The sequence below is a fragment of the Sebastes umbrosus genome, chromosome 6, assembly GCF_015220745.1.
Source record: "Sebastes umbrosus isolate fSebUmb1 chromosome 6, fSebUmb1.pri, whole genome shotgun sequence".
Taxonomy (NCBI): Eukaryota; Metazoa; Chordata; class Actinopteri; order Perciformes; family Sebastidae; genus Sebastes; species Sebastes umbrosus.
This window is the reverse complement of record NC_051274.1, coordinates 16,546,601-16,572,505: the sequence shown is the minus strand read 5'-3', so window position 1 is coordinate 16,572,505 and position 25,905 is coordinate 16,546,601. Positions and strand designations below refer to the sequence as shown.

Here is a 25,905-nt window from a genome sequence, read left to right as displayed (position 1 = left end):
ATTAAATCTATAAAGCTTTTTTTCCTTTATTTCTAGCGAACATCATATAACAGATTCACAATTTTTAAAAATATACATTTTTTGTAGCTATAACATTTAAAAAGAAAAATCAACAGGTAAGAGTTTTCTTTTTGAAAATAAAATAAAAAACAAAACACAAAAACTAAAGTGAGATTGTGTGCTGAATCAGAGGAGATACCCGTATCTGAGTTTAAAATACTTTCATCGTTTTCCCTGCCTTCAAACAAATACAGTACGTAAAAAAAACGAGATGGGAACAGAAGCGTACAGTACACGGGGGGTCAAGAGTATTCACAAAGCATCATGTTCCAACGTGTTATTAGCACCATTACTCTTCAGCCATACTGCACTTTTTTACTCTTTCCATCATTCAGTCTTTAATGGAAAAAACACCATGAGTGTCGAGGCGATGTGGCACAGACCTGTCTGTGTGGGTGGGATTGTCTGTTACGCGGTTTTCATTAGTGTTCTCCCTTTCTCAGAGATAATGTTAAGAACATATTGGAGGTAATGCCTTGACGAACAATCAATCATTTGAAATGACTCCCAGTGATGAGAATAAAAAAAGGCGAAGAGTTGCTCATACATTCACCTTGCCTGCCCAGGCCGACATGTAGACGTCGGCTCAGAAGCAAGAAAAAAAAATGCATTGCAAAATTGACAGAGAGGATTGCATTAAATCTGTTTAGCATATTTACTGTATATAACATCTGTAATGTAATATATATAGTCAACTTTTTGTTCATATATATCTGCACTTCTTCAATAGCGTTTACTTTCATTAACACTGATTGAAAATCGATACCCTGCAGAAAACACTGTCAGTAAGTAGGTGTGTGGGACAACCATTACAAAAACAGAGTGAACACAGACAAGTGCTTGATTGTCTCACTAAATGTCTTCAGTGTGTCTGTAAGGAGCCGTCCAGAGATCATCCAGCTGCTGCTCCTTTCAGGTCTGTGCTAAGTAAGGTTGAGGGAAGGAAAGGAAGGGAAGGGAAGGGAAAGGAAAGGAGGGTGCAACGAGGGCCAGACTAAGGAGGACTAGGTTAATATTTGGGGGAAGCAGTGTGGACACCCGTAAATTGCGTTTTTTTATTCCTTCCCTGCAACCCTACCTTGAGGTCTCTCCATTGTTTGTCTTGGTGGGTGCAACAGAGACAAGGAGGGTGTGTATGTGCTTATATGTGTGTGTGCATGTGTGCATTTCCAAAAGTTTTTACTGCCACTTCATCAGCTTGGAGCCATGAGGTAAATCCAGGAGGCTTTCATCAGTTCCGGTTGAGGGAAGTGTATCCGGGGCAGACCAGCGCCGTTTGCGTGGACGCTGCTGCTGCTGCTCCTGAGCAGGAGGAGGCTCTGCAGCCAGAGCGCGTGGAGGGGTCGGCGCGGTAGTAGTAGGAGGAGGCGGGTGGTGGTGAGGAAGAGGGGGAGGAGGAGGTGGAGGTGGCATCTCCTCCCTGTGCGAGGCTTCTACTGCAGCCCTGGAGGAGAGTTGCGTGCGATGGGCCCTGGAGCCGGTGCGCGTGTGTGTCCGGTGGGTTTGGGTGGGAGTCGGCGTGAGAGCCAGGCAGACGTCCCCCTCCATGAGCTGGCGGCAGGGCAGGCCGTACAGCTGTGTGGTTCTCTGGGGGCAGCAAGAAGACCAGCCTCGGTCCTGCACAAAGAACGGATACTCCACCAAGACCTTCAGTAACTCCTACACAAAACCACAACATTGTTACACACTCAACCAAGAGGTCTCTCATGTCTTTCACTCATTATCACCACAATCTGACTTTGAAGTGTAATCAGCGTAAGCAGTTAAACTGATAAAAACATCTGCAGGCTACTCTGTGACTGATTTGCACTCATCTTGTCATGCAGTTATTCATGAAATGATTCCTGATTATGCTTTAATGTACATATCTGCTACTCAAGTGTAAGAATCTAGAGAGAAAGCTGACCTGAGTGTTGCGGTCTGTGAGGTGGACCTGCAGGTGACTGAAGCCCTGTGCGCTGCTGGGGGAAATCAGCAGCACGGTGCAGGTGCTGAGGTGGAACTCTGGGGAGGTGTCTGCGCTCCTCAGGAAGTCCTCGGTCCGCAGCTCCTCCACCCGCTTCAATCGACCGCTGGCCAACTCGATCAGAGAACCCTTGGTGAAGTGAGGTAGGAGCGCAGGGGTAGGTGGGTGAAGGGCCGGGGGCGAGGTGTGAAGCTGAGAAGGAGACGACTCCCTCCCTCTGTCTCGTTCTCTGTCCCGTCGTCTCTCGCGCTCACTGTCTCTTTCTTGGTCTTTGTCGTGTTGTAGGTGCTTCTCTTTGTCTTTAACTCGCTCCCTGTCCCTTTGTAGGAGTTTGTCTCTTTCTCTGTTTTCTTGGTCTCTGTCCCGGTCTCTTTGTGACCTGTCATGGCTGTTCGGCAGACCCAGGGGTGAGTGTGACGAGTTCCTTAGATTGTGCTGCCTGGGTCCTGGCTCCCTGTGCAGGTTGTACAGAGCTGTTCCTGAGGGGCTGTAGAGCGGGTAGGCCTGGACCTGAGGGCTGGGGTGGCACACCGATCCCAAGGAGTAGTAGATCTGGGCTTCAGCTGGTGTGACCCCTAGGGAGTCCAATAGTCCCCCTCTACCTGCCCTGGGGACTGGTCCGAGGGGATGGGGACTGGAGGAGAGTAAGCTGTTCTTAACTATCCCATGTCTGTCCTGCAGCGAGGAATGTGGCTCAGGGCCCTCCTGAGCTTGAGAGTCTGGCAGAAACGCCCCCCCAGAATGGACGCGGGATATTAGATCCTCCTGCTGTCTCCGTCCACCGTTGGTGTGGGAGCTGTGCGGACTGATGTCCAGCCTGGTTCTGCTGCTGTCGTTCCCGTATTCACCTGTGAGCAGAGGCCTGGAGATTGAGGCAGTCCTGCTGCCTTGACCATCCAGGCCGTTGGGCCTCTTGCTCAGGTATCTGTGTCTGGCTTCGACAAAGCTCGGATCTTGAGGGTAGAGAGAGTGGTGGCTAAACAAGTACGACGGGGAGAAGAGAGAGGAGCTGTTGTCTCGCCGGCCACTGTTGATGTAGGACCATATCTCCCTAGAATCGGCCGGGAAGGGAGTCTTGAAGGAGGAGGCGGAGGAGGAGGATGGGGAAGGCGGCAAGGAGTGGGGCCCGTCCCCTCTGAGCCACCTGGAGTGGTGCGGCATGGGTGAGGGGAGAGGATCATCTCTCCAGGCGGGAGACAATGAACCCCTCCTGTCGCCGACTTGCCCCGGGAAAAGGGGGAGAGAGACAGAGGGAGAGTAGCTCAGGTGCCATGGTAGGGGCAGGGGGAGGCCTGGCGCTGGAGCAGGAAGAGGTGGAGGAGTATGTAGGAGATGAGGGTTTGGGTTAATCAGAGCTCGCTCCCTGTCACCGGCCTCCCTGCCTCCCTCCCCTCCCCCAGCGCTGGACCGACTCCGGAGAGGCACCGGGGGTTTGAAGTCGTCCAGAGGGATGTGGTGTTCCGCCGATCCTTGCCGAGACTCCCTCTTCTTTGGAGGGAGGCACTCTTTGCCGCGGTCGGGGCTGGGATTCATGGGTGGGCTCCAGCGGGCACTGGGGGGCCCCCTGTGTGCGGGTGTAGGCTAGGTCACATGGGCTTCGCGGGAGAACGGGGGGCGCAGACAGAAGGGAAGGCTGCTACACAGCATCACTGTCAGATCACTGTTGGTTCGTTTGTACTGAAGCGCCACTCACCTGGAGAGGGGGATGAAAGAGGACAGAGACAAGAGAGTTAAAAAAGGAGGGACAGAAGAAAGAGAGATTACGCATGAACACAAAGAAAGGACTGTCAGTCTGTCAGGTCCTGGCATCAGTTGTAGTTTCGCTGTCATTCCGGTCAGACGTGCAAACAAACATTCAGCTGCATCAGACAGATGGCGAGAAATCAGCCAGTGACTCCCTGTTATACTTTAAAAAGGTTAGAAAGCTTTCTGATAGCTGTCACTAATTAGTCATTACCTATGTGCACTGCGGTGGGACTGAAACTACCCAACTTACTCGCTTCATTCAAACACATTACTCCCACATGTGGACTAAAAATACATTCTGCAGCCAATGAAGTTCAGAGGCAGAGCAGTATATATGTGTGTAACGCACACACACACACACACACACAAACACACATAGAGCGCTCACAGCAGGAGAGTTTTCATCTCTGACTCTCGGGGGATGATTGGAATATGTAGATATGTTTTTGTACCACTTTCATGAACCACCCCCACGACACCCTAGGGTGTTCTCTGTATTCTGTGTGAGCTTACTACTAGCACCCCCACCCCTTCTCTTTCAGACACACACACACACGCGGGCAGCATCAGACACACAAATACTCCCTCAGGCGGCTGTACTTACTCCCCCAGTGATAGGCAAAGCTGGTCACCACCCACCCGAAAGCTGACAGAAACACTGTTGATATTACCACCAGTTGTTGTGGATACAGGATATGTGTCTTTGCATATTAATTATGTGTCACAGCAGGGGTGTGGGGAAATGTGTGTGATTGTCTGTGTGTGTGCCATGTTTGTGTGCATGTGTAATTTTTTTTTTTTTCCTGGTAGAAATGTGTGAATGTGTTTATTTGTTTAGGTCTCTGTGTGCGTGTGTGTTTGTGTTCGAGTCCTCAAATGTGTCAGAGATTTTGCAGCCTTGTTTCATTCAGTGAGAAGTGCGGGGGAGCTCTACTAATTCTTCTCCAAACGTTTTAAATGAGCTCTTTTGAAGTGATGGTTGCCGCGCGCCCGCTAGCCCAGCTGTTCCCTCCACCACCACCACCACCACCTCCACCGCCATCGCTGCTCCCGCCGCCGCCACAACACCACAGCACCGTGCTGCCACTCAGCCCCGCGCTCACCCGCAAGTCTGTCTCAACAGCCTAACAACTCCCTGCCGTCTCACCATCCTGTCACCATGGCAACTGTGTCCACACACGCGCGCACACACATCCACTCGGCGGAAAGAGGTTAGATGGGGATACTCCATGGGAGAGGCGGGTAAACTGTTGCTCATCAAGTGACTTGGTCCAAAAACAGAATAAGTGTTGGAGTGGAGCAAGCTGTTTGTGCATCTGAGTGGAAAGCTGCAAACTGGGTGGTGAGAGGAGGGGGATTTTTATTGTCCCAGACACTGACAGGACGGGTGTGATGGAGGAGAACGTGGGAAATGTTTGTGACGAGCTGTTAGGTCAACAAACATGTTGCTGTTGTTATGTAAGTCCAATTTAAGTGACGTATTTTCAGTTCAGCTGAAAGATAACATGGCCTTCTGCAGCCTGAAAACACCCAGTGACCTTTTGGGTTCATGTAAATAGTTATCTTGAGATGAAATGCCTTCAGACGGCAGCAACAACCCTAAATCTTTCCTTCCGTAATCCATACACATCTTCATTTATATTTTTCCATCAGTATGCTTCCTAGAATAATCAGTTTTTTCCTCAAATTAATTATGCTGCATATTTCTGTATCTATTAAATGTGACAACTAGGGCTGCAACCTACGATTAATTTTTATTGTCGATTAATCTTTCAATTATTTTTCTTGATTAATCGATTAGTTGTTTGGTCTATTAAATGTCAGAAAATGGTGAGAAATGTCTATCAGTGTTTCCCAAAGCCCAAGATGACGTCTTCAAATGTTTTGTTTTGTCCACAACTCAAAGATATTCAGTTAACTGTCATAGAGGAGTAAAGAAACCAGAAAATATTCACATTTAAGAAGCTGGAATCAGAGAATTTAGACTTTTTTTTCTTTAAAAAAAAAATTACTCAAACTGATTAATCAGTTATCAAAATAGTTATTGATTAATTTAATAGTTGACAACTAATCGATTGATCAATTAATCATTGCAGCTCTAGTGACAACCAGTTAATATCACGAGAGTAACATAGCATCAGTACCAGCAATTTAATAACTGATTAGAAAGAGAAAAACTACTATTAATTATCAAAATTAAATTTTGACAATTAAAACGAGAAGAGAATAAGCAATATCAATACTTTCCCACATGCCATCCCCAAAAGAACTTTCAAGTTACACACCGTATTCACCGTATTATGACATTTTCACTTCTGCTCTACTTCGGCTGCACAACAACTTGTCTAGAATCCAGACTTCTTACATTAAAAAAAAGAAAATATCTGGTTTCGGTATTTGTCCTCAAATGACTCCCTTGTCATTTCGACAGCCCTTATGAAAAAGGCTGTCAAAATAGACCTAATGTAAACTTGCCAAAAAAAAAAAAAAAAAGTACAAGAAAACAAAGAGCACAATTGTGCATGTGGAGGAGTTTGCAGAGAAATGTCTTCTAACAGAATACTCCTACACTGTGCAGACAGAGAGCTGGAGTTTATCTGGAGCTGCTGCGCTCGTTGCATTTACATATATAACGTCTGACAGATCACAGGCATAATTATCCTTCCAGTGAAATACGCCTCAAGACTTTTGATTTGCTATGTAATATTTATAACATAAATGCAATTTATCCATAAAGTTGTTTTTTTTTTTGCTTAAAGCTGATACAAATAGAAACTGTCTGAAACAGTTTGTTTGTTCATATTAAAATGCTTACATTCTTCAACTTTCTCACATGTGACATATCTATTTGCACCGCTCCACCTCATCCCGCCTTTTCTCTACATGCATTTCTCAGGAAATGTCACTCTTGACTCCTCAAAAAAAAACAGAACTACACAATATTAGTCTATTTTTTCCTATTTTGCAATCAAATAAAACATCCGTTGCAGTGCAAATTGCAACAGAAAAGAAGTCTTTTTAATCCAAAAAGAGCGGTTAGAGAACGTGGGAGCAGGCAGACAGGTTGATGGGAGTTTGGTACACTAGTTGAGATGTGACGTGAGACTGACCTTAGTGCGGGCTGAGCAGACGTCCCAGTCTTGGCAGTCATTCATATTCCAGTCCTCCCAGAAGGGTCAACCCACTCCTCAGCTCCTCACTGTGTTCTACACAACTGCTACTCCACGGCACTGCCGCAAGTTACAACACCCGCGGATATCAGCAGCCTCCAGCTACACACTGCCTCTGATCTCTCTGTGTGTGTGCATGAAATAACAGCAGCGAGCCCACCAAACTGAGGGAAAGAACTGAGAGCCTAGCTATCCGTCTCTGTGTCTGTTGTGTGTGTGTGTGACTGTGTGCGTGTCAAGAGTGTGTGTGACTGTGTGTGTGTGTGCTTGTGTGTGCAAAGGGCTGAGGAAATGAGTAATATCTAGCAGTGAGAAACATGTCTGCTATGCAGAGCCACACAGGCAGACCAGTTGCTGCTGCCGCCCACTTGCTTTAATCACAGTGAGGGATACAAACATACATACACACACATAGATACACACACACACACACAAATGTACACACACAAACAGTCAAGGATGCAGCACGTACAGATTATATATTGGGCAGTATATGTTGACTATATGCTGCCTTTGTGCTGTCTGAAGGTATGCTTTCTGCTCAGGTTTTTACCAGTTTAATGTATCTTTTAACATGAAAAGTCAGACATGAAATCATTAATTTATATTTCTGAGGACATGTTGGCACATAAAAGAGAGGGAGGGATGGGGGGGAGGCAGAGAGACAGTTGATGAGAGACAGGGAGGGACGTGGTAGGAGGTTCATCCTACACACACTCTCAGACTTATAGGCTTTTGCTGCTGCCTCTGACTCAAAACTAAACCTCACACACACACACACACACACACGCACACACACACACACGCACACACACACACACACACACACACGCTAGACTTGTCTTTTGTGTTTATCTGAATTCACGTCCTTTGTTCTCATCAGAGCACTTGGTGACGAACCTGTTGTTAAAAGAGCTTTTATGAATAAATTTGATTTGACTTCATATGCACGCACACACACACACACACACACGCACACACACACACATACACACACACTCTCGCGCTCATACGCTAACAGGAGCACCGCAGGAGAGCTCTGAATGATTTGCCTCAGTGATTCAGTCAGTGCAATGTGAAGTGTGCTGGTATGGCTGGTATGGCTTATTAGGAGTGAATTGGCGAGAGCGGTGGAGCTCATTCACGGCGAGAAATCAGAAACTTGTCAGTACGGAAACCTTTTTACAAAATAATAAACAGACACAAGGTTGAAAATGCAACTCTACAACCCCGTCGGCTCCTCATCAAAGAAACAGGGCCAAGCCTCAGTTCAAACAAGCTTATGTTAATTATGAAATGCAATAAAGGCACGGAAACATAAATTGGAGCACAGGGGGGAAATAGGATTTAATGAAGCAATCAAATCATTATTGGTGTTGAATTGTAAAGAGCAATATTTATGTTATTTATTTCTATGGAGCACTCCAGCCTTTCAACCGCAGAGCAGACTTGTATCCGCCAGTGTTTGGGAATTAGAGGTTAACCTTGTCTAACTTCTCAACCTCAATAGAGTGGAAAGCTAATCAGATTTGGATGTGTGTGTGCAGACACATCAGCTCGAAGGCCACGCTGAAACATCCTCTGCGAGGTGACAATTGCCAAGAAAGTCTCCTCTGACATTTAGGAGAAAATTACTTTTATTTGAAGTGAATGCTGTTTGAAAATGAGGTTGTGTGGGCACAAGTGCTGTCTGCTCTGGTATTCTGCTGTATTTGTGTGGGTTCATTACAAGTATCACAATTAAAAGAGTAAAGATACAGAATTTCTCATTTTGGAGCATTTTTGGATTGAGATTTAACAATCATGTGAGATTTTTCTTTTGATAGTGTGGCCACTTGGTTTTGTTAATGGAAAACAAAGGTAACAGCACTATCTAATTTTAAGGCAATATATAAATTAGAAAAAAAATCTGAAAAAGATGAATTCATAATCAGTGAAAATTATCAAAAGGCCAAGGATTGTAGGTTTCTTATTTATTAAAGCTGGTTTACACACAGGAAGTTGTTCATTTCAATGTATTTAGTTTATTTTAAAGATTAAAAAACATTAATTTCAATGTACAGTTGATAGCATGTAAAAATAAAAATGTCAATAACATGTTTCCTTGAGTATATTACACAAAGAAACCCATTGATCATAAGGTGTCAGGGTTGACTTGGCAAATATCCAACACATAATTATACAAGATAAAAAAACAAAACAATTTAAACTCAAGATTGCCAATTAGTGAAAAATCATAGTTTGCATTTTTAATATAAAAAGGAAATAAATGAAAGGTTTGAAGCAAGTAAAATATAATTTCCTTCTAAATATCATTGACACCTCTGCGCCGTGATCAGCATTTTAGTGCTAATAACAATAATTCTACATAAATCATATAACTACTGTAGTGAGTGTTTGATATAAATTTACACATAATAGTCCAGTCATAGTGAAAGAGGAGGAAATAGAGCAAGGATCGGGCTCATCAAAGGCTGTTTACTACAATATAGAGACATAGAAATGACTGTTGTGCTCTACTTGTGCATGCACACTTTGATATTTAGCATATTGAACATGCACACACACACGTAGACAGGCAGACATCAACACGAGCAAATACACAGTGAGTTGTGAGCACGCTGTGTTGTCAATCATTTGTGGCACCACTGAGAGTGCACTCTTTCTCCATCTCATGCTTGCTGTTACTTTCTGTCTCTCTCCCCCTCTCTTTGGCTTTGCACTATTTAATCTGTCCATCACACACACACACAAACCAACACAGGGTCAGGCCGAGACAAGAAAGGTCAGATGAGTCACACTACACACAACAAATCAAAAAAGGGGTCAAAGACACGCGCTACAGGTGAGACTTTAGAGAGCGGATTCCCTCCCTCTCCTCAGCAGCGTCTATTGAACATTTAACCATCTTAGCTTCTTGTTTTTTTTGCAATCAAAACGCCATTTTGCTTTTTTTCTCCTCCCTTCCTCGTGCGTAGCCTCGTATGGGGTGTCTGATCACGTTTCAGGCTGAGTGGGGGATCTATGATGGACGCCTGATGCAGCAGAAATTTGTTGCTGAATGTAACAGATCTGAACAGAGGGGAGAGTAGAGGAGAGGAGGGTGGCTGGTGGAGGACAGGGCTGCAAGTAAAGAATTACATTTACTCTCGTTACAGTAACAAAGTCGTTTTTTTGTGTACTTGTTTATTGCTTAATTTTATGGCTGTCAAAGTTAACGCGATAATGACGCATTAACGCAAATTTGTTTTAACGCCACTAATTTCTTTAACGCATTAACGCAATCAATCTTTAAAACTAGAGTGAAGATACTGGTATCATATGAAACTACAAAACCTCAAGAATCCATTGGTACCATGTTATACTAGCTGGTCTTGAAAGAGGTTAAATAACACCCCAAACTTGCGATACATTTTGACAAGGAAAACTGTCATAGCCATTTTCAAAGTTGTCCCTTGACCTCTGACCTCAACATATGTAAATGAAAATGGGTTCTCTGGTTACCCACGAGTCTCCCCTTTACAGACATGCCCACGTTATGATAATCACATGCAGTTCACACTGACAGCTGTTGTTGCCTGTTGGCCTTGAGTTTGCCATGTTATGATTTGAGCATATTTTTATGCTAAATGCAGTATCTGTGAGGGTTTCTGGACGATATTTGTCATTGTTTTGTTTTGTAATAAATATATACATAAAGCAAATTACAAAAAAGTAATAATAACTAAATAAATAAAACAATAAAGCATTTTTGCCCACTCCCATGTTGGTAAGAGTATTAAATACTTGACAAATCACCCTTTAAGGTACATTTTGAACAGATGAAGAAATTTGCGATTAATCGCAATTAACTATGGACAATCATGCGATTAATCTTGATTAAATATTTTAATCCATTGACAGGCCTAGGAATTTTACTTCTACTTAATTTCTAGGCCTATTTATCGTAGAGTTGTAACAGTATGAGATTTTCACGGTACGATAACCATCTCAGAAAATATCACAGTTTCACGGTGTAAGGTATTACACTATTTTTTATTATTATTATTACTATTATTATGAATAATAAGAATAGCATGTAACTATACTATGTTATATAACTAAAGCATGTCAGTTTACATGTTAGCAGCATTATAGCATATAATTAACTACTAAATTAAATTTAACAGCTGTGAGCTTTTAAAATAATGTCCTATGATTTTTAACAATAACCATATACTGTAAATGCACGCCAGACTTGATACCGGTATACCGTTACAGCCCTAACAATTATTGTACTTTGCTGCATTTCAAGTCAAGCAAAAAGTCACATGAAAATGTCCTGGTAAACTCTGATAAACTTGTGTGAGAATGAAACAGAAGAAATTAGGATATGTGCAATAACATATGCTGATCACTCTGTGCAATAATTATATGATGCTGTGCAACAATTATATAATTATCTGACAAAACTGTCATCTCATCAATATACATATTGTATTCTTTTTTATCTCTTTTTTTATTGTATTATCTATTTTAGCACCAATGGTATTGTCACAGATGTAATTTTGTTGTACTACACAATGACAATAAAGGGCTTGAATGTTGAATCTTGAGATAAATCAGCAGCTACTGTACAGCAGAGCAGAGGCTGCAGGTGCGTGTGCTGCCGCAGGAGGGCAGCAGATCTACATTCCGGAAATGATGACGTCACAAATGTTTGTTTATGCCGACGTCACAGGCCGGTGTCACTTCAAGAAACAATCAAATGACGGGTCACACAGAGCGTGTGGTTAAAATTAGCATTATTGTATGTCGGCATAGTTAAAAAATGTTGCATCTTTCTTAATAATTGACACAAGTTAAGTGCTCGGGAAAGCTGGCTACCATGCTAACAACAAGACGCTCAGACAGGTGAGAGTACCAACAACACACCTGACTGGACTCTCCAGGTGAGAAAATCAACAACCAATTAGTTGCCTCGCAAAGTAGTGTGCAAGAAACTGAGTTATCTCTCCTTTGCTGTAATAATGTTTTTTACATTTATCCTTTGGTATTGCAATATATTGTTATTAATTGTTTTTTATTTGTTTGTTTGTTTTATAGACACAACAAACATTAATTACTTCTTTATTGTTTTATTCCATTTACATGCATGTTCTTTTTAAATATCTACATATTGTAATTTGCTTAATGAATTGTATATATATGTTTTTGTTTTAATTTTGTTCTTTTTTATTTTTATTTATTATTGAATTGAATGCTTTGGCAATATTGTTCACCTGACAGTCTTGCCAATAAAGCAAATTGAATTGAATTGAATTGAATAAGTGGAGCTTCTGTTGTTTACATGGTTAGTCTGTTTTGGTGTTGATGTTTTTATTCTGCTGTTGATTCTAAAAGAAGTTTTAAGGCGCCATTGTGTCCATTATAGCTCGTTTAATTTATAGTTGATCATTTTGTTGTTTAATTGTCTAAGCTTTGTCTCTTTTTCTGGTTATTATTGTGAGGCTATATACTGAGAAAGGCTGTTGTATATTTATTAAATAATTAATAATAATTTGTGGTATGCACAGACTGCAGAATGCCCGTCTGTTGGTTTGGACAGAAGCTGTCTTTGATATTGTTCCACTTGGGTATAAGTTGACATTTAATGCAATTTATTTTGTGACCTAAAGATGTTCAGTTTTTTTACACAAGTACATTATAATATTCTAGTACTCTTTTCACCGCTTCGACCGTTGACATCAGTATTCGAATGCTTTTTTTGTTTTGTTTTTTATATAAATATATATGTATATATATATATATATATATATATATGTGTAATAATAACATATAAATCCCCAAAAGCCCATGAAATAAGGAATAATCCCACCGCATTATTCATTATTTATTATTCATTATTCATTATTCATATTTAACATTAGTCATTGTTAGTTATTCTCAGACATACAGTATATTGTTGTATGTTATGTGTAGAGGCATGTGTGTGTATCCCATGTGTGTCCCAAAGCTTCAAATACCTTCCAATATTTCTCACTGAAGCTTTGAAGCCCAAAAAGTTGTATTTGGGACAGCTCTAATAGATAGATAGATAGATAGATAGATAGATAGATGGATAGAGTTGGAGACAGTGATGGCGGGAGGAGGTGGTGAGGGGAGGAGTGGAGTACTACTAGCCGTGTGTGTGGTGGCTTACTCCACAAGGAGCCTGGCTAAGCTGATAAAAGGACAGGGTGATACGGGGCATAGCTTATTGGGCAAAAGGCCAGGTCAGCCTTCAGCGCCCTGACCCATTCTTCAACAGGATGAGCCAGCAGCGCTGCACGCAAACACTCACTCTAAGACTGACTCTTTGTTGAAATGTGCTCACTCATGACAGACTTGCACACTTTCCCCCTCGGCACAAACTGATCACAATATCGGCTGTTTTTTGATGAAGAATAAGAACAACGGTGTCGTGCAGCAAAAATCACCAGAATATACCGCCTTCTAAAGTTGTAAACAGAGTATGCTAAACACTGACAAGACGAGAGCTGATTGGAGGAGAGCGGAGCAGTGTGAGTGATTCAGACTAGATGGTGACGCCTGTAATGTATTGCTGGGTTAATCCCTGTGAATCCCAACTGGTACGGCCTAACGAAGGCTTAGTATAGTTCTGGGAGGAAATCCCCCCTGTGTAGTGGTACAGGCCATTAGCCCCTTGGGTATAAATAGGGCAGCTATGGCTCCTTAAGCTGGCTTTTACGCAATATCAGTTAAAAATATGACTTGACTAATTACATGCAGGTCAGCCAGTCAGCAGAAGCAAAAATTCCTGCGCCTCGCTCTCCTCTTCATCTGACCACGGCAGACTACTGCAGTGTTCCTCTGTCTCTCTTCCTCTGTGAATGCACACATACTGCTCATACCAGTGAGAACGCAGAGGTCAGCAGGGAACAAGTGGAACAATTGACAGATACTCTGCAAACCTTGTGGCTGACATTTTCTTAGGAGGGTGTTAAGTTGTTGTTCATTGACATTTAAGTGTCTACTGATGGGAAACTCCCATTTTTGCAATTTTCCACTCGTCACATAGTGACGCTTTTTTCAGGACCCTTTGGTGTCACTTTCTAATGCATTGAGTATCCCACAACATCAAACTACTGTTGCAGTAAACAGCTGGATATAGTGGTGTGAATTCAAACAAAAACACTTGCTTAGGTTCAGGAAAAAAACCCACTTAGTTACGTTTGGGAAAAACATCATGGTTTGGCTTAAAATTACTACATTTGTAAAGTGGAAGTGAAACTTAACTTTGTGAACACAAAGACAAACGACACGTTGTTGGTTTCACACAGGACGCAAACTGCGGTCTCCTGGATGAAAGCTTTGTGTTTGTTGGCTGCCACCCCTCCCACCTGCTAGGGCTGGGCAATATGGCCAAAATCTTCTATCACGATATAGATCATTTCATATCTCAATAATGATATATATCACAATTTATTACACAGCTGTGTTGAATACTCAATTCTGATTGGTCAATCACGGCATTCTAATGTCTCCAATTCCTCTATAACAGACCGTTGCTATGTATAGCAGACTGATGCTATGTATAGCAGACCGTTGCTATGGGCACAGTTCTGATGTGGTACTCTGGCGGACGGTTTTTGTGTCAAAATATTGATTTCTTAAGTATGTAGCCGTGTAATAAGTGGGATAATGTACAGCGAGCAGGTTATTGTTGTGAAAGAATATTGTCTGTGCTGCGGCTGGTGCGATGCAGCATCGCCCTGTCAGGGATTCTTTCACAACAATGACTGTCTCGCTGTACATTATCCCTTACATAGCATGTTTTCTGGTGATTCAATAAATAAATAGTCTATACGAAATAACCACATGGTAAAGCCTATTTTTGTATACTCCTGTGTGAAGGAAATACCTGACAAATGAAAAGTATGGAGTATTTTAAGTAATTCAAATTAATTTTAAAAACTTGAGGACAAAATGAACATAACAGTTTTAAGTAAAATTGTAGAGAAAAAATAATTAAATATAGACCTAACCTCTATCACTATCAAACGATATACGATAGACATTTTTATATCATTTTGACGATATATATCGTCATATTGCCCAGACCTACCACCTGCCCTGCATTTTTTTCCGCTCTTTAAATTACTTTACCACACTCTCCGACCACTTTCTCTCAAGTGTTTGATACTGGCGTGTATGAGTTTACATTGTAGTTACTTTAAAGCCCGGTGCGTCTCTCACAGACGCCAAAGCGTGCCTTGTGCATTGCTAACACACGTCGAGGGGCATCACAAAGCAAGAGAACGGGCTGGCCATCTGCACAAGCTACATTTTCAACCACAAAGAGATGATCTTGGTTTCAATTTGTTGGCATCATATGCATCACAAAGATGTAAAAAAAAACAAAAAAAACATGACAAAAACAACAAATGCGCCAGGTTGGTAAATTGACAGATATTCTTAGGGAACTGTAGTGATGCCACATTATGCTGCTGATGTACAATCACGCTTTTGTATTTCCATTCTTAACTAGTTTACCAACTTCACTGGCTCACAGATAGCAGTCCTTCTCTAGTTTGTGACATGATTAGCCCAACTCAGAGCCCTTGATGCGAGTAGTACTCACGCTATGAGATCAGTAGCTTACAAGGGAGGTTGAGGGAAGAGGAGAGAGAGAGAGAGAGAAAGAGAGCGAGAAGAAAGTCTGATGGGGTAGAAACAGCTTGAAAGAGATAGGGCAATGTGTGTGTGTGTGTGAAAGAGGAGGGGGATTACTTTTCATTCCAAAGATTTATTGTTTTTGGCGCTGTCCCCTGACTGCGACTGACTGTCAAACTGGGTTTTTCTGTTGGTTCTGTAGCTTAGCAGCAAAATGTCAGCAAGCTGTAAGCAAACATGGTGATGACTTCTCCGCTGAGAGAGCATGGCCAGGTCTCACGTTGGCAGCTCAAGTGCCCTTCATTTTCAGAGAGACTGTCTAGACTGGCTTCACAGATATTGTCTGGAGTACCTTTATCACTGCCGGTATTCAAGGCAACATTGCTATACACTGCCATTATTGCTATTGCTCTACAACCCCTCCCACACCAAATCTGCTGCCCAGCCACACACACTCATTTACTCAACACGCGGCTTATGCTGTTTGTTATAGAGGGTGCTGCAAATTATATTGAAATAGGATTGAGTGGGCTTAATGCGTGCTTTCACAATTAAAATAGGGAGAGTCCCACTTGAGTGAGAACCTTTATCACGCGGCTATTTGATAGACTCTGCTAATAATTATCACAAAAAAAAAGCAGTCAAATTGAATTAGAGAAAGATGTTTTGCTTAATGTTGCGAAGGATAAAAAAAAGGAAATGAATAGGGAAGGTAATACACAACTCGAGGACAGGCTTTCAGGACACTATTGATGCTATAAGCTACAGGATGTCTCAGATGTTACACTTTCTGTACAGTGATACTAAAACCGATACTGTGCAATATATTGTGTTTAGTGCACGTCGGGTCTGTCTGTACGAGGGAGCAGGTTTACCGATCTACTGATGCTCCGGCAGGCAGAGATGCAGGCCTGGCTGAAAAAACTGTGGGTGTGAGTGGTGGGTGGCAGGGTTTAAAGGTCGTTGACCCCTATTGTAGATGAAGTGTGGAGGAGGAGGAGAACATGCTGCTTGATCATACACAAGGGTTAGCGAGTCACGGCCAAAGAAAACAATCCGCGCGAACACAAAGAGCAAAGAAATAGACTCTGATAACTGACAGATTACATGTTTGCAATAGCACGCACACACACAATTGCACGCATACATCAGTTCACCCGCATGTGGGTCTAAAGCATGAGTGTAAAAGCATCCTATGAAATACCACTTCCTGCACCTCTCTCTCTTGGGACACCCCCCACCGACAGGTGTGTCTGTCACCTTAAAGTAGTCTGGCACAGTGTCAACTGTACTCAAACACCTGCCTCTGTTTGGGATTATTCATCACACTCCTGGCTCCTCGGCTGAGCTCCCGAGCCAATTCTCATACCCTTCAACTGTGAGAAGAGTGCTGATCCGGGAACGGTGGGCGTGGAGGTCCCCTTGACTGATTCAAAAACGCCGTAAACGCAGAACTAATTCACGTTTACCTCAGGAGAGATTTGTGCTATACCATTTGAGCTGCTATACTGTTTCCTTAATATGTTAATTGCGGATGTGGAGCCCTATATGCCTGTGTTGACGCATAGCAGATGTATTACTTTAGTATAATTCTAAAATTGTGTGAACTGCAGTTTTTTCATATACATTAATTAAAGCTTTAGTGGGTAGAAATGGAGCAAATATGATTTAAAAAAAGTTATTTATATAAAACGGTCACTGTATCCTGATAGTAGTGCATGAGACAGGTAATCTCAAAAAAACTCATGTTCCTCTGTGTCCTCCGGTGCTCCTGATTGCATCTGCAAGATTTCACAGACCGGAGGAAAACAACCAATCAGAGCCGAGCTGGAGCCAGCCGTCTCTGAGCAGCTGTCAATCACTCACGAACTCCGATCAAACGGTCAAACTAGGCAGCGCTGATCAAATATGAATCAATATTCTGTTACTGTAATTTCTCACATAAAATGTTTTCAGAAACATCTTGTAGTGTACTGTTTAGCTGTTAAAATGAGATCTAGATGTTGAGATCAGTTGAGGAAATACCAAGCACCGCCCACCAGCCGGAGCACAGCCAATAGGAATGCTCTCTCTGAAATGACCTGTGATTGGCCAAAGTCTCCAATCACAGGCTAGATTTCTTAAAGCCTGAAAACAGAGCCATGAGGAGGTGCAGAAGTCTAGTTTTCTCTCAGAACACTTGAATTACAATATGCTGAGGGGTTATGGTGGACCTTTTTCCCAATGATGAAAACATTCTCTCCACTGAAGCTTTAAAGGAAGTACACTACGAGTTTATGGTAGGGCAGCTCAGTTTTTAGTAATGTTGCGGGTGTTTGACTCCCTTTCCGTTCTGTGAGAGGATGACATGCAGAGTGTGTGTTTGCCCGTACTGAAAGGTGTGACTTTGAGCGACATTATCCATCACACATCCTGAAATGACCCTGGCGAGTGTTTCCCTGCTATCTGAGAGTCTGAAGAGGAACAGGGTGGTAAAGAAAATGAATGCACGAATGAGGTTACGTGAGGTTACGTAGCCGCAAATGCTAAACTGCTGCGCCCACAAAGGGTTTTTAAAGGTGATGAAAGACGGAAATTTTCCCTGCGCTAACATATAACATACATACACAAATCCATGTAATCATGCAAATGTGCAGTCTCTGCGTGAATGTACGCTTCACTCTCCAAGTTTTCCCTCTTTGTCTCTTTCACTTTCAGTCCCCCCCTCCACCCCACCCACTCTCTGTCTTTCCCTTTCACTCAACTGGCTGGCTGTTTGAGAGCACACACTCAACGTGGGTGAGAGTGCTAGAGTAGAGTATATGACTGTCAACACAAGGTGCAGGGTGTGTGTGTGTGTGTGTGTGTGTGTGTGTGTGTGTCTGCCTGTCTGTGTGGTGCTGTAGGTGGAGAGGCACAGTAGGGCGTGAAGGAGCGCTGTGATAATGACAGGCCATGCATTATATAACATGCAGATTGCGTAAGGAGAAGATTATTTTAGGTCCAGATATTGAGGATGTATAAGTAATTTTTTTTTAACGTGGGTGCGTATGCCCACCTCTGAGTGCAATGTTTGTGTAAAAATGTTCTGAAATGTGCTCATTTTTTGCGTTTTCTTTCGAGGAGTGCGTGTGGGTGTAAGTAAACTAAGTGTATTGTGTGTTTGTAAGAAGGGGGCATGAATGTTTTCAGATTTCTTTCATGGCTATCTGCATATCAAAACAAGTATGTGGGAATGCTGGCACATTTGTGTACAGTGTGCATAAGGGTGTCTTTATTGCGAGCTCCCACTCATTATCACTTTTAGACTTCAGAGAGATCCACTTTAAAGGGGGACTGATTTCTCCGTGTTGGGCGCAAACCTCGTAACTTCCAGTTATGATGATTTTTTTTCGTGTTTGAGCTTGCGTTGGAGAGGAAAAAAAAACAACAACAACACATGCTCCTCTGCGGGCTGAACAAGTTTTTTTTATGAATCTCTCTCTCAGCCACTCAGGCATAACACAAGGTTACGGTTCTCTATAGGATGTGTTGTGTGGAGTCACAGAAGTGAGGCAGAGCAGAGAGAGTCTCCGTGTGCCGCTGCCTCCTCTGTGCGCCTCGTTCCATGCATGAGTGTGCCCCTGTAAAAATAGACCTCTTAAAGGGCCAGCAGCCACTCAACCTTCTCCCACAAGCCTGTACTGCTCTTCAGGGTGACAGTACTCTAAGAAACATGGGATGGGAGAAGAACATGCTGTGTTTGTCATTCAGCCTAAAGAGACAAGTTGTCTTCCTGTGTCCCACGAGACATAGAAACATACCTACATTCAGTTTATCATCTTTACATCATTCATCAGGGTACTTCTCTGGAGTCATAAAACAAAGCTCCAGGTTTATATTAAGTTACTATATAACACATATTAAACACAGGAGACCTGACTACAGCTAGAGCCCCATCTTAGCTCACTGTTACACCACACATGATAGTGACAAATCCAACACCAGAAAACGACGCATAAACAAATTGCTCCTTTGCATATGAGGCACACTTTGTAATTGTGCACTCAAGACGAGCATTTCACGACGCAATCTCTCAGTGACACGTAGAACTTCCTGTGCACTCCAGCTACTTGTCCCGTAATTGAAATAAGTGAATTAAGTCAGCGGGGACAAATGTTGTACGTCTCAAGACATCTATAGCTGAGAACTGTTTGAACCTGTGAAACGCTCCTATATATGCAGCATATGGGGTATCACTGCAGCAGAAGGACAGCGCCTGCTGTAGCAGAAATAGACATGCAGAAATCATAATCGTGCACACTGGCGTAGTATTTCTCCGTCGAGGATGGCGAGAAACGAGGAGCGCTTCGAGTGGTGGAGTCAAACATAGCTCCGTGTTCCCAACAGAAACGGGACAAATTTAGTCCTTGACCATGTGGTGTTGTGAAGTTGTGATTAAAAATTAAAGGTGACATTGGAAGTTCTCTCAGTTTCCTCATGTGTCTTGTACACTGGTTGAATAAGAAGTTAGATTACAGATGCACCTGCACACCTGCTCATATTCCCTTTGATTGCATGAGACTTCCCCCCACCAACAACATCTGCACCTCCTGTTTTCTCTCTCTCCTCCTCCCTCGTTCCATCTCTTTCCAAATTTTCCTTGGCTCGACTAACCCCACCCTCGCCAGTCTCGTATCCGTGTCCCTCCTAGTTTAAGCGGGCTCCTCCAGGGCCCCTGGCTATCTCTGGACCTGGGCTATTTAAGCCCACTGCTCTAATTCTGAAAGTCCTGATCTGCCGTCATGCTGAGTGATGAACCTCCACCTTCCTCTCTCTCGCTCTCTCTCACTCTCACTCTGTGTGTCTGTCTGTCTTCGTCACACACACACACACACACACACACACTCCTTGTCTCTGGATCTGTCACCCTCTCCCTCTTGTTCACACTCTCTCTGTTATGCCCTTCCACGCGCACTAACACTCCCACACGCAGGTGCCAATTTACATGAGCGTATACGCTCATTCACACACACACACACACACACACACACACACACGCCACACACACATTTCAGACATATTTTCTCCCTATAATTAACCGAGCTCACTCTCAGGATGACATGCACCTACAGAAACTCTCCTCAACCTGTATCTCACAGCTCGGTGTCCCTTCATTCAAAGTTGCCAACACACCTGCGCTCCCTCTCTCCTAAACACACACACACACAAACACACACACACTCAGAGGAGGAGGAAGCGGTGTGGTCACATACCTCGCCGGGTGCCTTTGCGTAGCAGGTAGCAGAGAGTTTACTCATTGGATCATCAGGCGGCAGCAGGCACGTAGGAATATCCAGTTTTGAGACTGCGAGTCTCTTCCTCCTCTCTACTGCTCAGCCTCCCCTTCCTTCATCCTATTCCTGCCTCTCCTCCTTCTCACTCTCTAAACGCCTCTTTGCTCTCTCTCCCTCTATCTCCCTGTGAGTGCGCTCTCTTTCTCTCTCTCTCCCCAGCTTGCTTGATCTCTCCAACCCCCTCCCTCCCTCCTTCCCTCCTTCCCTCCTTCCCTCCTCTTCCTCTCTCTCCTTCGCTCTAACTGACACACACACCTTCTATCTCACCCGTACAACTTCAATCATCCCTCTGAGTAAGTCTCTCTGACACACAGTGACACTTGATAACTTTTTCTTCCCCCTGCCTAATATGCTCCCTCTCTCTCACACACTCTCTCTCACTCTCTCTCTCTCTCTCTCGCTCTGCCTCTCTCTCTCTCTCTCTCTCTGCCTCTCTGGGAGTGTATAATTAGACAGAGCTCAGTGGTAATACAGTCAGGCTCATTGTGGGAGCCTTAGCATTGCTGCTCATGTTTGGCTGATAGCCCAGCGGCTTCACTCATTAACCTCCCTCGAGCTGCAGAATGGACCGGCCCACGGCTCGCAGCTATTTGCTGCAACACCTCAGCCTCTTAGCCCCATCAGCCAATCGCAGCCCACATGGATGATGGCAAAGGTGTGCTGGTCGGGCACACGGTACTAAACATAATTGCAAAGTATTGACATTTCAACACCAGCTGGTCAAATGTGACACATGTGAGGATTTCATTACAGTCATAAGTAGTCACTTCTCCTTTAGGTTTAATCACTTGATCATGATTTGCGTTCAGTGGCATCATGTGCTTTTCTCTCAAGCATGAAACCACAAAAGACCACTCACACATCTTATTTTGAAACCACTGCGAGGTATGGGGATGTCCTGTGTGTGTGTGTGTGTGTGTGTGTAGCAATAAGTCATATGCTCTCTTCACTGTACTGCATGCCCCAGTTCCCATCACAGATGACCTGACGTAAACCCTCAAGGGAGGCTTAAATATCCGTCATTGCGTTTTGAACAATTATACTTTTCTATTAGATTAGATTATTATTAAATTATATCCAATATGGTCTGAACTAAGCTGAACTCTCATTATTGATATCTCAATTTTCTAATTCACTGACAAATATTTACTTTTGATGCCTTACACTACACCTGGGCGAGTGCTTTTGCTATTGTATTTTTCCCTTTGTCATCGTGCATGGGCAAAACATTTGACTCAGGTCCAGAGCTGGAAGAGTCAGGACAGGTCAGGCCAAGTCACATGAGCAGCTTACGTGGCTGGGATCTCTCTACATTACATGTCAAAGGGAGTAGGAATCTATGACCTGCGATTAAGTGAGACTCTGTATTTGATCACAGTCCTCCCTACTGGATTGAGCAATTATCCTTTTTTTACTATTAATATTGTCATTCATTTTATCGTCCCTTTTTGTCGTGGCAATTGTAATCGGGGAATCCTGGGCATGGGAAATGTTGAATAAATAAGTACTTGATCATAAGTATGTAAAACATTGCTTCTTAGAGGCACATGAAACAGCTGTCCAGAAACTCATACATACTTATAAGGATTTGTCTTCTTTAGGGCTGTCAAAGATAATAACACGTTAACGCAAATTTGTTATACCGCCACTAATTTTGTTTAACGCATTAACACAACTTGCGATTTTTAGGTTGTAACAAGCGAGTTTTAAAGCTAGTGTGTCATACTAGCTTGTCGCGAAGGAGGATAAATAACGCTCCAAAGTTACGCTAAATTTTGGAGAAGAATAACTGGCATGGCCATTTCTAAAATATAGTATGTGAATGAAAATGGGTTCTCTGGGTACCTGAGAGTCTCCCCTTTACAAACATGCCAACTTTATGATAATCACATGCAGTTTGGGGCAAGTCATAGTTAAGTCAGCACACTGACACACTGACAGCTGTTGTTGCCTGTTGGGCTTGATTTTGCCATGTTATGATTTGAGCATATTTTTAATGCTAATTGCAGTACCTGTGAGGGTTTCTGGACAATATTTGTCATTGTTTTGTGTCGTTAATTGATTTCTAATAATAAATATATACATTTGCGTGAAGTAAGCATATTTTTCCACTCCCATGTTGTTAAGAGTATTAAATACTTGAAAAATCTCCCTTTAAGGTACATTTTGAGCAGATAACAAAAATATTAACTATGGACAATCATGTGATTAATCGTGATTCAATATTTGAATCAATTGACAGCCCTAGTCTTTTTTCTTTTTTATGTATTTCTACTTAAAGGTGAGTTGACGATGTTATCCAGTATACACTATTTGTTATATTGGTTGAAATGGTCTTTACACCCCGACTGCGATCCCATTACTTATGAGCTCTGAAAAAGGACCGGAAAAGAACCGTCATCTGTAGCTTCTGTAATCCTGTAAAATCGTCTACCAATCACTGCCTCGCGGTGCGCTTGGAAAGAACCAATCAGATGCCTCCCTGCCTCCCTGCTCGTACTCTACCCTTGGCGTGCACCAGCCTGAACTCAAAGCATGTCGCCGCCGCAAGTTTACTGGAGAATGGAAGAGAGAAAACTCAGCCAAAAGTAGCACTGCCGCGGTTACTTGTCATGAGGTAGCGTTGTTGAGTTGAGGTCCTCTCTGTGTCTGTGAAGTAGTTACGATGCGGCGGTGCTCGTGCATGTGTGTGGGTTTAGACGGATCTCATGAGGCGATGCTACTTTCAAATTACGCTAACTTTCCAAGATCGTCGACCCTATCTTTAAAAATAATAAATGAAGTTCTAGGTATACATTAATCATCATCATATTAATCATCAATAAAGTTATGCATTTTGAACATTAGCTTTTTTTAAATCTAACGTCTCTAACATTTTTTTTAATTAGTACTTTGTTTTATTGTGTGCCCTTTTATCCTTTTTTTCTTTCTTTCCTGTCTACAATATGTCACAATGGTGGCTCACATGTTGGAAAAATAAAGATATATATTATACACATACTGTATATCACCAATTCATAGGAGAGCCCAATTCAAGTGTGGATACTGAAGACTTCCAGACAGTTAATCCCATTCACCCAAACTTTCTGATGACATGATGGCACACCTGCAACGATAACAACACATAACAAGCAGAACAATTAAAATAGTAAAGGCAAAGTAAGAAATAGCACCATATCAGTCAGTAAATGTTCTGTTTAAGCACTAAGGGAAACGTAGTGCAGTACTAAAAAGTTACATCCGCTACCGTGGTGTAACATCTGTTATATATTACTGTATTTAATTATGTTTGAGCTTTGACAGGCATCATCAGGCTCGGTTGTATAACTCTAAAAATAAAGATAAGCGACTTCACGCAAATGTAAGTGTCATCAGTGCCTTATAACCTTCATAGATCATATTCTCTTTCAATCAGCCTGGTACTAGTCAGAGATGTAAGCTATTAGGCCTTTGAGTCTTCTCAAATACATGCTTTATATGTCTATATACTTTGTTATGCTTAAAAGACATTCTTTTTTTTTCCGTCAGCTGAACATTTTCACTACACATAAAAAAGCGTCTTACTTTTTTCATCAAAGGTCATCACTGATTTCATGTCGAGCAAGCATTATCTTTTGAAAGTTTCTGTTTGACTGGAGCCCAGGAGTAGGAGGGAGATTGTGATCAAACAAGTAGAGAGAGTGGGAGGGTGTGACTACAGCACTAATCAGAGATCACATGGTGTGTGTGTGTGTGTGTGTGTGTGTTCATTATGCGTGCGTGTATCTTTTGCTCTTGTGATCATTAGGCGCTGCACAGGGCCGAACGTATTAGTATCATTTCCTCTCTCCTTCTCTCTCTCTCCCATTCTCACTTCTGCATTCACACTACAACAACCTATAAACACCGATGGAAATAGAACTGGGAAAAAACATTAATCTGCTCGCTGAGTGAAAATTTGTTTAACGATCAAAAATGAGAGTTGTGAAAGAAATCACCCTATTTCTTGTGGTTCTTAAGTTCATTGAAGATACTGCTGACTCATTCATTATACAGTATATATATGTGTACTGTATATATATATATATATATACATGAATTTATTGAAAGGATAGGATAGCCCCTTGAGATATAGCATTTCATTTTCGAGGGGGTCCTATAGACACAAATACAAAAAACACATACAGACAAAACAGCATTACATAGAAACATACACTGCAAATACACAGATACAGACAGCTTGCTCACCATCTCCCACCCAGACCCCCAGCCCTCTGCTATTATACAAGAAAAATATGATACAATGACCATATTTAAATCAATTACATCCGCATGAAGAACAATTGCAACAGTTTGTCTTCAGATTCTACAGTATATATATATATATATATATATATATGTATGTATATATATATATATATATATGTGTATATATACAGGATATATATAGATGGACGACGCATCTCCACCTCTTCCCACTGTACAAAAGTGAAGCCAAAATATCCCAGATACGGAAGCTGCCATCTTTAGATTTTGACATCATTTGGAGCCAGAGTCTGCGCAGTAGTGACCGGGGGGATGGAACCGTGGTATCGAGGTCCCGCCCAAGCCAATCACAAGCCGAGCATGACCGCAGCTTGCTAGCGTGAGCCACCTAGTTGCTAAGTTAGCACCACGGTAGCTGTTTGGCAAGAAAGAAACAACAACTCACCATAATATCTTTATAACTAGTTTACATTAATGATCAAATTGGCATGTTTCTTTATACCGACTCGTGACGGTTATGGAAAAATAAAGTTACATTTCCTGAGCCTCCAGCTGCGCTGCTACTTCACTCAGAGCAGCTGTCAATCATGACGTCTCGGCCCCTTTTTATAACATCAAATAACTAATTCAAACCAAACTTATCAGAAAAATGGACACTTGAACTTACATCAGCGTGATAAGAACTACCTAAAATGACAATGAGTTTGGCCCATGTCCCATCTGCTAACATGGAAGGGATGGGCTTTAT

At 42.5% G+C, this 25,905-nt stretch overlaps 1 protein-coding gene across 2 annotated transcripts; it reads right to left on the bottom strand.

Annotated features, from left to right (window-relative positions):
• Nucleotide 1: 1 nt before the first annotated feature.
• On the bottom strand, nt 2-21,455 carry zmp:0000000926 (ataxin-1-like). Of its 2 annotated transcripts, none has more exons than XM_037772747.1 (3): nt 20,832-21,455; nt 1,967-3,719; nt 2-1,719 (listed from the first exon to the last, which is right to left on the bottom strand). In XM_037772747.1, the coding sequence occupies exons 2-3, from the start codon at nt 3,557-3,559 to the stop codon at nt 1,240-1,242; spliced, it is 2,073 nt and encodes a 690-aa protein (XP_037628675.1). In that variant the 5' UTR covers nt 3,560-3,719; nt 20,832-21,455; the 3' UTR covers nt 2-1,239. The 2 variants fall into 2 exon arrangements, with proteins under 2 accessions (XP_037628675.1, XP_037628676.1); XM_037772748.1 differs by lacking the exon at nt 20,832-21,455 and adding an exon at nt 6,883-10,169.
• Between the last annotated feature and the right edge of the window lie 4,450 nt (nt 21,456-25,905).

Bases quoted from the DNA above. Each gene is read 5' to 3' on its own strand.
- zmp:0000000926 (XM_037772747.1), bottom strand. From the start codon at position 3,559: ATGAATCCCAGCCCCGACCGCGGCAAAGAGTGCCTCCCTCCAAAGAAG. The intron at 1,720-1,966 runs GTCAGCTTTCTC...GGTTTTGTGTAG, and splicing joins TCACAGACCGCAACACTCAG to GAGTTACTGAAGGTCTTGGT.